At 42.0% G+C, this 14,241-nt stretch overlaps 1 protein-coding gene across 4 annotated transcripts in view; it reads right to left on the reverse strand.

Moving 5' to 3' along the window:
- Window positions 1-14,241, reverse strand: part of bag6l (BCL2 associated athanogene 6, like) — a 77,182-nt gene that overhangs the window by 39,967 nt on the left and 22,974 nt on the right. For 3 of the 4 annotated variants that reach the window (XM_048616644.1, XM_048616643.1, XM_048616642.1), the window contains one exon: window positions 2,874-2,948. In XM_048616644.1, coding sequence (XP_048472601.1) covers window positions 2,874-2,948 — 75 coding nt within the window. Of the gene's footprint in view, window positions 1-2,873; window positions 2,949-6,828; window positions 6,876-14,241 lie in introns of those variants that run through there. The other variant, XM_020534692.2, reaches the window with a different exon arrangement.

A 14,241-nucleotide genomic window follows, 5' to 3' on the forward strand; every position in this document is an offset into this window, starting at 1 on the left:
AATGGCCGACTCCTGAACTTATTTCCTGTATTTATGCAATCTGATGCAAAATATTTTAGTGTTAAACAAAATCTGACGATATGAATACCATGGCCTCCCATTTTACATTAGGGAAAACATTTATGAAACTTGTCAACTGTTTGGAGACCTGCCATTTCACACCGGCATGGATATAGGATTCTCTCCAGAGCACATTAAAGCTAATGAAGAACCAAAAGGATTGCTTTCTGAGTGCAAGCTCACTTCACCCACTATTTGCAATATGCTAAGTTCATCAGCACCTGTAAACTACAGGGAAAATAAAATTCAACATCTCAACTCTTAACATCTTGCATGTCACTTTAAATTCCTTAAAATTTTTCCCACAATCAGTGTCAGGTATCACTCTAGTGTTATGCAATCCACAGCATTCTTCCCAGGCAGAAACCAAGCTTGCAGGAACAGTATCTATAACTACGCTGCTGTCAACGAGCCTGCGAACAGTTCCAGATGGAAGCTGTCCCCTCTAATATCAGCTGGCTGCTCCCCACCTTGTACACATTATCCCTCTTCAAGATTCAAGGGATTTAAACAATCAAATATCTTTCTGAATTGAAGACGCCCCCTTACTTTTTTCATCCCAAATAAATGTTCTTGCTAGACTCACCAATCAGTGGAAACAATCTTTCAATCTTCATCATTCTAAGCCCTTCTTAAATTTGATGCCTCTATGAGATCCTACTTTACCTTGCCTTGCTCAGCAAATAAAGCTCTAGTCTGTTCAGTCCTGCAACAAAAATAACCTATACATCTATCACATCTTTATTAAACTATTAGACCCCCATGGCACTTAGTAAAGGCAGTACGAACCAAAATGTGACACTGAATCAAGTATACAGGTTGTTGTGTCAGATGACCAAACAGCTTGATCAAAGAAGTAGGTTTTAAAGAAATGTCCTTAGTTGGAGTAGCAGGGAGGGAATTCCAGAGCGAGGGATCACAGCAACTGAAGATGCATTCATCAATGATGGAAGCCATTAAAATTAGGATCAAGGTCAGAGTTGGAGCAGTGAAGATACTTTGGTTGATTGTGGAGCTGGAGAGGAAATTACAGGACATAAGAGCAGGAATTACAAAATATGAGGGAGAAGGCCACAGAGGGGTTTAAAACAAGGAGAATTTTAAATACAAGACATTATTTGACTGGTAGGCATTATAGGTCAACATAGGATGGCAGAGTAATGAGTCTTGCTGCGAGTTAGAACGCAGTCCAAGATTTGGATGCCCTCAGGTTTAAGGAAAGGATTTGATCATGCTGAGGGGATGCAGAGGAAATTCACCACGATGTTGCCTGAGTTGGAGCATTTTAGCTACTGAAACAGGCTGGATAGGCTTGGGTTGTTTTCTGTAGAGCAGACAGAGCTGAGGGATGACCTGATTGAAGTGCATAACATCATGAGGGGCATGGACATGGTAGATAGGAAGCAGTTCACCCCTCAGAGTCAATAACAAAGGGACATCATTTCCAGGTGAAGGTCAGGAAGTTTACAGGGGACTTGAGAAAAAACTCTTTTCATCCAGAATATGGTGGGAATCTGGAATGCACTGCCTGCAGGGATAGTACAGGGAGGAAACCTCTCAATATTTATCAAGTGTATGGATGAGCAGTTGAAAAGTCATACCCTTCAAGTCTATAGGCAAATGCTGGAAATGGGATTAGTGTGGATAGGTTGGGGCCGACTCGATGGGTTAAAAGGCCTCCTCCGTGCTGAACGACTCTGTGACAGAATGTGGGAGCCAAGAGTGCTTGGGAAGAATTAAACCTAGAGGTTACAAAGGCAAGAACAAGGGTTTCAGCAGTAATGAGCTAACCCAAGCAAAACCAGGCAAAATTATGGAGTCAGGAATTGGTGAACTTAGTGATGGGGCAAGGGAGGTTGGGAAGTTCAGATGTGACACCAGTGTTGCAAACAGTCTGACTTAATCCAGGGAGAAGGATGGCGATGGTTACTGTAGGGAACGGAGTTTGGAGAGGGGGACGGAAAATAGTGGCTTCAGCCTTCCTAAACTTAATTAGTGGAAATCTCTGAATATACAAGTTCTGATAATTTACCAACAGTGGAGGCAGCGGTGATGTAAAGCTTGGTGTTGACAGAGTACAAGTGAAAGCTTAGGCAGCATTGTCTCAGCAGAACCACAAGCGTTTCATCACTCCTGTAAATCCTTATAATTCTGTTGCATCATAGCTCCAATATCCTGTTTGCAATAAATGCCCGGAACGCCACAATTTACACCATGTCATTGCCTTGTACAGATTTATCACATCCCTGCTTTCATGTTTAATATCGCCAGCCATAAAACCCAGTTGCCCTTTCAAAAATTTTCACGGCTGCACATTTAAGGATCTGTGTGGATACATCCCATTTGTCCATTCAATTAACAATTGTACAAGTTTAGCACACATATCTATCCATTCTGATGTTTTTCATAAAAATGTCATCCTTTTCAATTGTCCTTTCGGAATCTTGTTTGTTCTACACTTGCTCACTGGCCAAACAGGCACCTGCAACATCGATTGCCTTTCTGGCTGGTCTAGCTTTTAAGTTCATCATCAAACTGTAATACTACACCTTTTATATCTTTTTAAAGAGAGATCTCTGGAAACTAAATCTTGCCAATCCAAGAAATCTCCCACCTAATCCTACTCTTGACCCTGGATCCAATCGTCTCACTATGCCTCCATTTTTACCACTGAAACCACATGCATTTTGATGCATTCCTCATGGTTGTCTTCTTGCAGCGCACATTTCACGGGTTTTATTTTACGGAAATCCCATTGGCAACATGGTTGCATCTTGGAAGTGTGACATTTCAAACAGAAGCTTGCTCCTCACCTCCAGCCTGTTCAAGATCCCCTGAATGTCTCTCAGCATATGCTGTGCCAGTACTAGGCGAACTCTGGGCTCACTCTGTGAAAACAGAAAGACACATTTCATCAGTGAAGAATGCCCTAGTGCTCCGGTCACCCCAACTCAATGAGGCCTAGGTTCTCTTCTCAGACATTTTCCCATCAGTAGAGAATGATGCTGTTCTATTGCACCTGGAGTTCAGTATACTGAAATCAAATGCTCCATAAGCACAAGACCTAGCTGAATTCTGATCATCATGGCACAATAGATTGATTTTTGTCTTCATTGTAAAGTATTCAGAGAATGAGAGGACTTGCGGTCCACTAGCTGAAAGATAAGCCAGTCCTGAATTCAAGGAAGGAAACCCTAGCATTGCTGCACGAATAAAAATGGTTCACCGACAGTTCACTATTCTATCCTCCTCCGGTCTCAAAACAATTTCAATTCAAAGCATCACAGATGAAAGCTCCCAGTCAGAGACAATGAGGGTGATTCGGTGACATTACTGTGAGGGGAGTGAGATCGGTTGTTTTCAGAATGCTCTGGTCTGGACTTAGCCCTTTCCCTGACACGTCAGCAAAATCTGTGAATCTAGGAAATGACAAAGCAGATTGGCCAGACCTGTCCCGTGGAAACCGGAGTAGAAATGGCTACTGGCACTGATCTATTTGCAAGTTTGCCTCCCAGAGTGAAAAGAGAAAGGTTCCCATTTGTTGGGAAAAGGCCATGGTAGAGTGACGAGGGTGTGGTGGTGGAATTTGGAGGAGGGGGGCAGGCAGTAATTGGGGTGAAAATGCATTGTAATAACAAATGCATAATAATAATAGCCTGCATAAATCTGTGGGGAAAACTAGTACAGTGCCAGGGTCACCATTCAACCCAATTACGTAAGCATTAATAGCACAGAAACATGCCATTTGGCCCTATGCGTATACGCTCTTATTTAAGCGCTGCATGAACCACAGTCCTACTTCATCTTACGAGTGTAACCTCGGTTTCTCCCTCACGTCCATATCCTTCTTCCCCTTCTGTGCTACTGGCCTCATGCACTCCTTGCACTAGTAATTTCCATGTCTTACCCACAGAGTGATTAAAGTGCTTCTCCATATCATATTTCAGTTATAAACTTCCCCACAACAGGAAGTATATCTACTTTATCAAACACCTACGTGTTTTAACCACGTCCGTCAGGCCACACTTCATTCCACAAACTTCCTTAATGGTCATAACTTTCCACATCTGGTACCATCCTGTAAACCTTGTCCAGAGCCTCCATCATTACTGAGGAGTGGTCAAAATAATAATGTTGCTGCTTCTCATCAGACCTCTTGCATCACTTCCAAATGACAAACACAATGTCCTCCTACATCACGTTAATTTCGATACATAACATCATGTAACGGCTCGGCAATGAAATTAGCCTTGGCAATGGAGGGGACTGAATATTTTCTCCATCCTGGAGGCTTGCAAGACACAAAACATAAGCAATAGCAGCAAATTACACCTCATCCTTCAAGGTCAGACCAGCCACTCCTCCACTGATTCTGGGCTTGCTTCTGTACCGCCTACCAGACGGCGAACGCATCTTCCTGCTGATACAAGAATGAGCAAACTTACAAAGGAAACCAGGGATCGCCTGCACACTCTCCCTCTCTCTCCACAGCTTGGGTGAGAAGGGAATTAGATGAAAGATTGCAAGCTCCCACTGTTTGACATAATATGACAGCACCAACCATCATACCACTGAAATGTTCATTTCCTTTAACCAGTTCTCAAAACAACAACGTCCATTGCACAGGATGTCTTGAAAGTTTTAAACGTTCCAGTATCATGTGTTGGTATTCAGAGGTGACATGCCCTCTCTGTCCAGTGAAATTACAAAAGATAGAAACACACCAGCTCACAAATTGAGAATTAGCAGAACTACTGACACACAAATCTAGTTGCCGTGTGAAAGCAATACTTCAGTCAAGGGGAGGCAATGGCTCGGTGGTATTGTCGCTAGACTTGTCATCCAGAGACCCAGGTAATGTTATGGGGTCTCAGGTTCAAAATCCACTGATCAAATTCAACAAATATCTCAAATGAAAAGTCTAATGATGATCATAAAATCATTGTTGATTGTAAAAAAAAAAAATTTGGTTCACTGAAGTGTTTTAGGGAAGGAAACCATCCGGAGTGGCCTTTTGTGACAGTAATGTGACCGCCTCTCAACTATCCCCGGAAATGGCCACTCAGTTGTATCCAAGGGATGACCAATAACTACTGGCCCGTATCCACGAATAACTCAAACAAAAAGTCATCCAGTATCTACAATTGCAAGTCACACCCAAATTCAACTGTGTTTTCTCTCCTCTACTCCAACATCATGTTGTTCTCTCAAATGGCGCCACTCTACTCAAGGGCATAGCTCCCCTCAAGTGCCTGCAGCCCTCCGTCCCTCTCTATAAACTTTGTCACGCGTCAGCAGATCTTGCAAAGCTTTCCAAAAAAAATCTGATGCACACCTACGTACATGTTTTCCAGCGAGAAAATCATGAAAAGCACAACACAATCAGGCACTGATGCTGGTACCTTTCTTCCTCGGTAATCCAGAAGCATCAGGATAATTGTTGCATAAATACCCAAAGTCAACTCAATGGAAGCAGCATCTACCTGTATTTAAATCTACCATCTCGAGATTTCAAACAACATCTTGGGGAAGTGCCCAAGGCCACCAGATTTCTGTTGCGTCTCTGCTAGCTTGTTAACACATTAATTATGTTGTTGTATACCTCAAGTACGTTTCTGCAAAGATGCCTTTTCATCAGATATAAGAGTAACATTATCTTTCAGAAGGTATGACGGCGATTTTAGAGGGTAATATTATCTGTTAGAGTGAATTAAGTGATCTTCAGTGGAAATATTTGAGAGCCACTTACACCAAGTAGAAAGCACCCTAGAATCCCACACTTAGAAAGCTTAATAAAGGTTTATTTAGCACCTTTCAGAAGCTCAGGATTTCACAAGAGTGCCTTGCAGCCAATGATGAACATTTGAAGTATAACCGCTACTACAAAGCAAGAAACAGGACAGCTAATTCATGCATAACATCAAACAAACAGCAGTGAAGTCAAGTCCAGTTCATCTGTTTTTCTTTTAAAAAGGTGATGTAAGTTAAGTTTTTTAGGGAGATAAATATTGACCAGAGTACCAGGAAGATAACCACATCTTTGTGGCACTCCTTGCCTGAAGAGAGACAGAATCTTAGTTTGATGTCCTATCCGAGAGAGAACTTCTCACAGTCCGCACTTCCTCATGCTTTTAGACTACACACGTAATAGAATTTCCTCCCATAATGCAGAAGACTTGCAAAGAGGAAAGTGGTTTCCAAAGCTGAGCAGGAAATATGATTCAAACTAACCTCATCATTCATGATAAAAGTTGTGCCAAAGAGGTGTGCAAATATGACAAGTGCTGGTTTTTAACTACAAGATATTCCAATCAAACAGATTAGACACACAATGAAAGTACCTGAAGCACTCAAATCAAAACATATAGATCAGTGTCGATGTTAAGTTGCTGGAAATGCACAAGGCAAGGTGCAGCCACAGCACAAATGATTTCAACATTAAATATATGGCAAAGGATTCCAGCTTCCAGATTCCCTCAGCAAATCATTGCCAAACTAAATCTCCAACCCCCACTCCCTTTAGGTCTTAGGAGCTAGGGAATGACATACATGCCAACTGAGCTCAGTTACACTCTATTGCACTGTTGCACTGTGCATTCTCTACCTATTGTACATCCTCAGCCTACATGCCAACTGCAAATAGCACAGATGAATAAGGCAGAAGCAGCACGGGTTAATGGTTGGAATGAATTAACCAGATGGCATGAGAAGGAGAAAAGACAGAGTGAACACAGGGGGGCAAAGGAAAGATAGAGAACACAAAGTTACCTGGATGGGACTCTGTTCCACATTGATGTGCACATCCATCGACGATCCATCACTCTTCAGGAGTGCAAGGGGAAGGAAGGAAGGAAGGAAGGAAGGAAAAAAGCACCAATCACAAAATAAGCAGCTATTCCCAGCCTCGACGCATCTGTAAGGAGCACACTACCTGGGAATCTCAGCCTATGTTACTGGTACAGCTAGCCAGAGGGCCCTATCACGTACAAATATGAGAAAACAGACTGATCTTCCACTTCAACTTCACCTTCCCACACTATCTCCATTACCTTAGAAACCATGGAAATCAATGAAACCTGACCTGAACATACTCAAGGATTGAGGATTCACAGATGTCTCAGTTAGAATTCAGAAATTCACTACCTTTCAATGGAGGAAATTTTTCTTCATATCTGCCCTGAATGTTCAACCACTTACCCAGGGGGTGTGAGCCCCTAGTTTACAGGAAACATTTTCCCAGCATCTACGTTAATAAGCCCAAAAGAATTTTACATGTTTCAACAAGATGACCATTCATCCTTTCAAACTGCAGAAAAATAGAGACCCAGTCAACTTAATCTTTCCTCACAAGGCTGCCCACTAATCCCAAATCAATGAAGTTAACCTCCAGTGCTCTCCTTTTAAATCTTTCCTTTGGTAAGGAGACCAAAGCTGTACATAGCACAATGAACATATTTTAGCATGGCTCACAGCAGGGATTCCTGCACAGTCAGAAAAAGAACATCATGAAGCAGCCGCAGATATACCGTGCTGTGGCTCAGGCACTATCGACATTCCGATATGGCCAAAGCAGGAGCTCCAATTCAAATCAGGAATAAATTAACTCAGAGTTTTAGTTAAGGTTGCGCAACTGGTAAATGGAACCATGAAGAAGCTACAATTCTGTCTGAAGCCCCTGCACAAAACTGCCTTGTTAAAAGAACAAACAATTTCTCTTACATGTGCATGGACAACTGTGAGGGAGCTTTAAAATTAACTGCACTTTCAGACTTTTCTGGGAAAGGTGAAAGGTCATAGTATAAATGCATGTTTACTTCACATTATGATTATACTATCAGGTATGAAATGAAACGAGACAATTCCGTTGTCATCAGGGTTTAGTGAGGTATGGGGTCTTTGCTATTGCTGCTGTATGTGAAACAGTAGCATTGATAGCAAGGCAACTGAATCAAATTCATTACCCAACTGCACGTGCATGCTTTTGTACATTATCCAGCTCTAGTCATAGCAGTCTTGGACTGGCCAAGGTTAGTTAAATCCTTAATTGTACAGTTAAAGTTGGTGTCTTTGTCATTACAAAGCCAGCAGCAGCCAACTACTGACTGCTTAAAATGCTGGTGACCCTCCTCCCTAACAAAGGATACCTGGGCTTATTTTGCCTTATAAGCTGCCACAAAGATTTATATCACACACTTCACATCCTCAGGAGGTCCTACAAAGTGTTTTACAGCCGCTGAAGTACTGCTGGAGGTAAAGTTACTGCTGTAATATGGGAACATGTTGCAGCCAACTCATGCACAGCCAGGTCTTACAAATAGCATCAAGTTAGATCCAGATTATCTGTTTTAGAAGTCATCTGAGGGATGAACGTATACCAGGTGATATCCCTTGCCATGCGATCTTTTCTATCCACTTGACAGGAGGAGTCACACTGTAACATCTGATCCAAAGAAGTCCAACTTCCCAAGTACTGCACTACGAATGTCTGTGTAGACTATTCATTCAAACCTTAGGAATGGTGCTTCAACCTACAATGCGTGTTAGCTGATTTGTTTAACCACATGTAGATTAGAGAGTCGGAAATTAAACACAGTCTATTCAATAACAAATATAGCAACAGTGAAGACAATGGCTTCAAATGAAAAACAGACTTAACACTTCAAGTACAGTTTGGCTTCATCTGAACTGAAAGGAGCTGGAAAATTAGGTTTTTTAATGCTGTCGATAGGAGGAAGTAGAACCAATTGTGAAAGTGCCCAGAGCAAAAGACTGAGGCAGTGATAATGATGGTAAAGAGGAATTAAATGTGTGAAACAGGTGTAAATGTTAGCTGCGAAAAGATGAAAATGGGAACGCAGAGCTAACATCACAGAAATGCTGCTTTCTGATCTAAAGGATGGATTCAGAGAGAAAATTCAGAAAGGAAACATGCAAAAGGCAGTGAGAAATGACAGCACACAGAGCTGAATGAATGAAACCAAAACAAATACGAGGCTGAAATATCAATTAAAAAACACCACTGAAAATTCGTCAGTGCACAGGCTAGCTATCATCTCAATAGGTTTAAAGTTTCAAACAACAGACTTTGTCAGAGCAAAGTTCTCTTTTAGAGAATGGCTCACCTTGCACATTAATAGAATATTTTGGCTTTAAATCAGTTAGTGAAAGGTTAATTCAGATTTATGCATAGGAACCAGCATAGAATGAGTGTTTTCAGCAGTTTGGCCAATTTATGTTTTTAAAGAATACAAAGATTATTTGGTAAACATCAAGATTTCGATCAATGTTTCAGAACCAGAAACAATATGTCAGATTTAACAAAATAAAAACTGAAAAAACTGCGGATGCTGTAAATCAGGAACAAAAACAAAGTTGCTGGAAAAGCCCAGCAGGTCTGGCAGCATCTGTGAAGGAAAAAAACAGAGTTAACTTGTTGGGTCCAGTGACCCTTCCTCAGAAAAGATTTAACAAGTTCTCTTTCCTTACAAACAGCAAGTACATTTAATTACATCTTTATGTTCTTTCTTTCTCGAGAAGAAATTCTTCCTTTTTTAAAATTAAGTCTTGGGATGCTGAATTGAGCTGCTAAAGTCCACATTGTGTCGGCATGCTCAGTGATATTTGGAATAGAGTTCCAGGACGTTGGCTCATCAATAGTGTAGGAATGGCAATATATTTCTAAGTCAAGATGGTGTGTGTGGCATGGAGAAGAACTTGCAGATGATAATGCTCCCATGAGCCAAGTTCTAAATTATCCTAACATTTATCTTGCACTTCCAGTGGAAATGTTCTATTTGTAAACTTTCTGATTCAGAACTGGCAACGCTGCCATGTAACCCTAAAGTTTCCTCAAAGTAATTCCGTGAATAATCTGGATCTTTCCATTCCATCGCCTTGCTCCACTGATCTATTACGCAGAAGACATCATTATCTTGCCTTAATCTTTTTTGGTCCAGGGTTCATCGAATCCCATTCAGCACAGAGGAGTCCAAGCTTTCATCACCATGACAACGTCAAGCTCAGCACAAGACGCTACTACCTCAGTATTGCCGGATTGCATATCAGGAACCAAGAAAAAGCTCCCCAGTCACCACCACACAGCGACTCCTTCTGGAGGCACGAGAGGTTGAGGATAACTATCAGAATCTCGAGAACTGCCCAATATGAAGGAATAATGTGCTGACGTCCACACTATCCACACTGAGGCATGAACAATGCCCCTTTCCAGCAAGATATTAGAGCACACCTGTGGAACCATACCCCAGGAAGGAGTTATTTTCAGAGAGGCGCAAAATACTGGGTTTAAAATACTTGCATTTTTATTCCCAATAGCTGGAACACACTTATATAAAATAGATAACCAGACATGCTCTAAATGCAGCAAATAGCATGTGACAAACGCCTTGTACAGTATTAATGCTGTTTTTCCTTTTGTCTCCAGCCCCTCATATCATTATCTCCTTGGAACTGTAATGAAAACAGAACATAAAGCAGTGGTGGGGAGGTGGGAGGAATAGCTGTTGGGAGCATTAACTGCATAAGGCTCACTGAATTATTCAACCACGGAGGGTTTGGCTTAGAACACTAAACTGTACCCTCCAAAATATATTTGCTCAAATAAATTGTAACGACGAAATAATGGCCTTATTGTTGCACCAGCAGTATTGGGTAAAATGGTCTTTCATAATTCATGTGATCTGAAGCAAGGGCAGTATCTCATCTAGTGATTGTAATGAGGTGGACCTCAAAATATGACTTCCCTGATTGGGGCTGTTAATCTGGTCTAATGAGGGAGCCCTGGCTGACAGACATAAATAGGAGTATCAGACATTCTGTTCATTCTGGCTCTGAGGGAGCTGGATCAGTGTCAAGGACTCTTCAGGCGTGGATAAGGGTGACTTGATGACAGGATATTGGCCTCTGTGGAGTTATTTCAGTGGTAATGAGAAAAAAGCATGCTCCTGGAGAAATTCGCTTACAACAGTCACAACTTTTGAGTTGGGGTAAGCATTTCTGGCATCGTGCAGTGATTTGGGAAGCTTGACTCATTCCATATACTGGGCCCAATTTTCAGCAGGATTGAAAGAATGCATTTTTTTTTCTGGGCAAATGACATTAGAGCAGATGAAAAGCAATGAGTAATTCTCCTGACAGCTTGTAAACCCACAGCTTTTTCGGTTATTAGGTGCCTAACATTCCCTGAGCACCAGATAACTTTCAAGAGTTGACAGATTTAGTCAAGAAATATTATGACCCCAAGTCTCCTTTAATTCTGAGATGCTATCAGTTTTATTCAGCAACTTGACAATCAGGGGAATTTCTGAAGAAGGGTCGTGACCCGAAATGTCAACTTTCCTGCTCCTCTGATGCTGCCTGGCCTGCTGTGTTCCTCCAGCTCCACACTGTGGTATCTCTGACTCGACAGTCCTTGTGATCTCCAGGAGAATCCCTGTTGGGATTTTTGACTAGGTTAAGATGACCGGTAAAGGCACGTGACTTTGGTTTAGCCTTTCATGAGATGCTGAGAGACCATTTGGTATGTGGAATTAATGATGTAACCATGCAAAGGCACCTACTAGCTGAAGCCCAGCTGGACTTGAAACAGGCACTACAACTAGCTTTTTCATTGGAAAATGCAGCAAAAAGTGGAGCATATGAGTTGCAGGGTATTCTAGTACAAGAGGACACCCTCGCCAGTTCTGGACGGGAGAGACAGCATCAGGAAGGCCAATGCCAGACAAAAGACTGCACTATGTGAGAAAGAAATTTTACTTTAGGGAATGAAGTTTGGTGTAGGAACCACAGGAATGGCCCTGCATGGGTCAGAGGCACAGTTGATACGAGGTCAGGTCCAGTGACTAAAGTTTGGGTAGGTGCGTCGGTCCTGACCATGTGAGTGCTGCAAGTTCACAAACGGTGCAGGATCAAAAAAGTTGCTCAGCTCAACAGCCTTTCCGATTGTTCCAGAACCCGAAGGTTCTCCTTTTCCGTCATGCTTGGAAGATACTTTGGAATTTGAGATAGACATGGCAGATGTCGCTGCCTCAACATCTTTGCCATCTAAAGAGGAGAATAAATTTCTTCCGAGGTGCTGAGGCAAGCTACTGTGCTCATATCAGAGGCAGAGTTGGAGGAGCTTGACCCAATGCTAAAATGGCCCAGGAGGAGCTACAAAAAGAAAAAACAAACCAGCCTATGTCCTTGGACTTAGAGGGGGAAGGATGCAGTGAATGTAACATGGTTAACTAGGTGGACCTTACAGAATGAGTTCTCTGATTGGGGCTGCTAACCTGGCCCAATCAGAGAGCCCTGGCCGACAGATATAAACAGGAGTGTCAGAGGTTCTGTTCACTGAGAGCTGGCTCTGAAGAAGTTGGATCAATGTCAAGGACTCTCCACATGTAAATAAAGGGTGACATGGTGACAGGATACCGGCGTCTGTGGAGTTATTTCAGCTCAGGTTCTTAATGTCTATGGACTGAAAATGGATTGATAAATGAGGGCAGAAGGAAATCCAGCACAGGGACATGTACTTAATTTGTCTTGTGACTCCAGTCATAATCTGTTTTTAAAAAAAGATATATCGATTTGCTTATAAAGGATAGATGACATACGCAGAGCTATGGAGAAACAGTACGGGATTGTGAGGCTGTTATGCACTATTTTCAGAGAGCTGGCATAGGTATAACAGGCTGAACGGTGGAAGATTCAAGTGCAAGCACAAGTAGCGTGTGTTTCAGTGACAGTGTATGAATAAATGTACACACGTGGAATCAAATCAATTCTTGAGGCTCACCATCATGCCAAATATAGCTGCTTGGGCAAACTACCTGTAAGAAGACTCGACAAGCAGCTGTACTACATCATAGTGCGCTGTACTTCATGTCTACTGACTACAACCTTTGCAAAGTTCAATTCAGGATTTTGAGAGAATGGATTTGCAAACATATTTGTATTTCAAAACTGCAAAAGGAAGACAGGCGCTAATCAAAGGCATTCAGATGCTTCACATATGGATGCTTGAGAATGAATTACAGACTGGGTTTTAATAAAGGAATTTGCCTTACGTATTGAGTAATGAATATCTGGCACAAGTCTGCAGTCAAGAGTTCAGATAATACAAACAAGCAAGTTAATGCCAAGTGCTGAGTTGTTGACTGTTAACAAGATTAAGATTCTGCCTTGAAATTGCTTCAGGACGTCTCTCTCTCTCTGGTAAATGCAGAATGTGCAGGTTGAGTTCTTTGACTTTTGGCTAGATCCTATGCTGGCAGTAGCTGTTATTCTTGGCAACCTTCTCGGCCATTAATGTGAAACAGTGGCGCCATGCCAGTTTAACTGGGAATTAGTTGCAGTTGATTGAAAATTGTGTGGCCCCCATAAGGAAGCTTAGTGAACTGTGCAGCGCAGATTTAAAGAAGTGGGAAAAGATCCAAGATATATATTAAAGAAAAACTCCATCCATGGGTTCTTTTCTCCTCGCGTTCTCTTCTGGTGAATCTGTTAACTGGGTGCAGGATTAGTATTGTGTGATACCGATAGCTGACTCATAAGTAGCTGCAGATCCAGATCCCTTCCTACAACCATGGGACTCCCCCACAATTGTATCACAGAATCCATCAACTCACTCCCTTCAATCTCATCTACAACGAATGCCCTGGTTGGTAACACTCATCCTCATGAATCACAAGGCTACACGTTCGAGTCCCACTCAATGGCTGAGCTTGTACAAATGATGCTTCTGAGGAAGTGCTGCACACAACTGGATGCACCGTCTTTCTGGTGAAAGGTTAAACCAAGGCCCCATTCATCCCAGGGCAGTAATTTAAGGAAGAGCAGCAAGTTGTCCTCGGTCTCAGTCAATATTTATCCCTCAATCAACACCACAAAATAAAATCATCCAGTGATCATCACATTGCGGCTTATGGAAATTTCCCACTATGCTTCATTGGCAGTAAAACATTCTGATAGGTCTAATAGTCAAAAAAGCATCCCTTAAATACAAACCTCTCTTTTACCTTTTCATAATTTGGTGCTATGTTACAAGGTCAATTTTCCATACAGGCACTAAAATACAATTTCTGGGGATAGGCTGTCTACTAATATTCACTTCATGTCCACTGACTCCCACAGATACCACGACTACATTTTCTCACACCTTGTTTCCTGCAAAGAGTCCAT

This window comes from Rhincodon typus, chromosome 35, assembly GCF_021869965.1.
Source record: "Rhincodon typus isolate 14 chromosome 35, sRhiTyp1.1, whole genome shotgun sequence".
Taxonomy (NCBI): Eukaryota; Metazoa; Chordata; class Chondrichthyes; order Orectolobiformes; family Rhincodontidae; genus Rhincodon; species Rhincodon typus.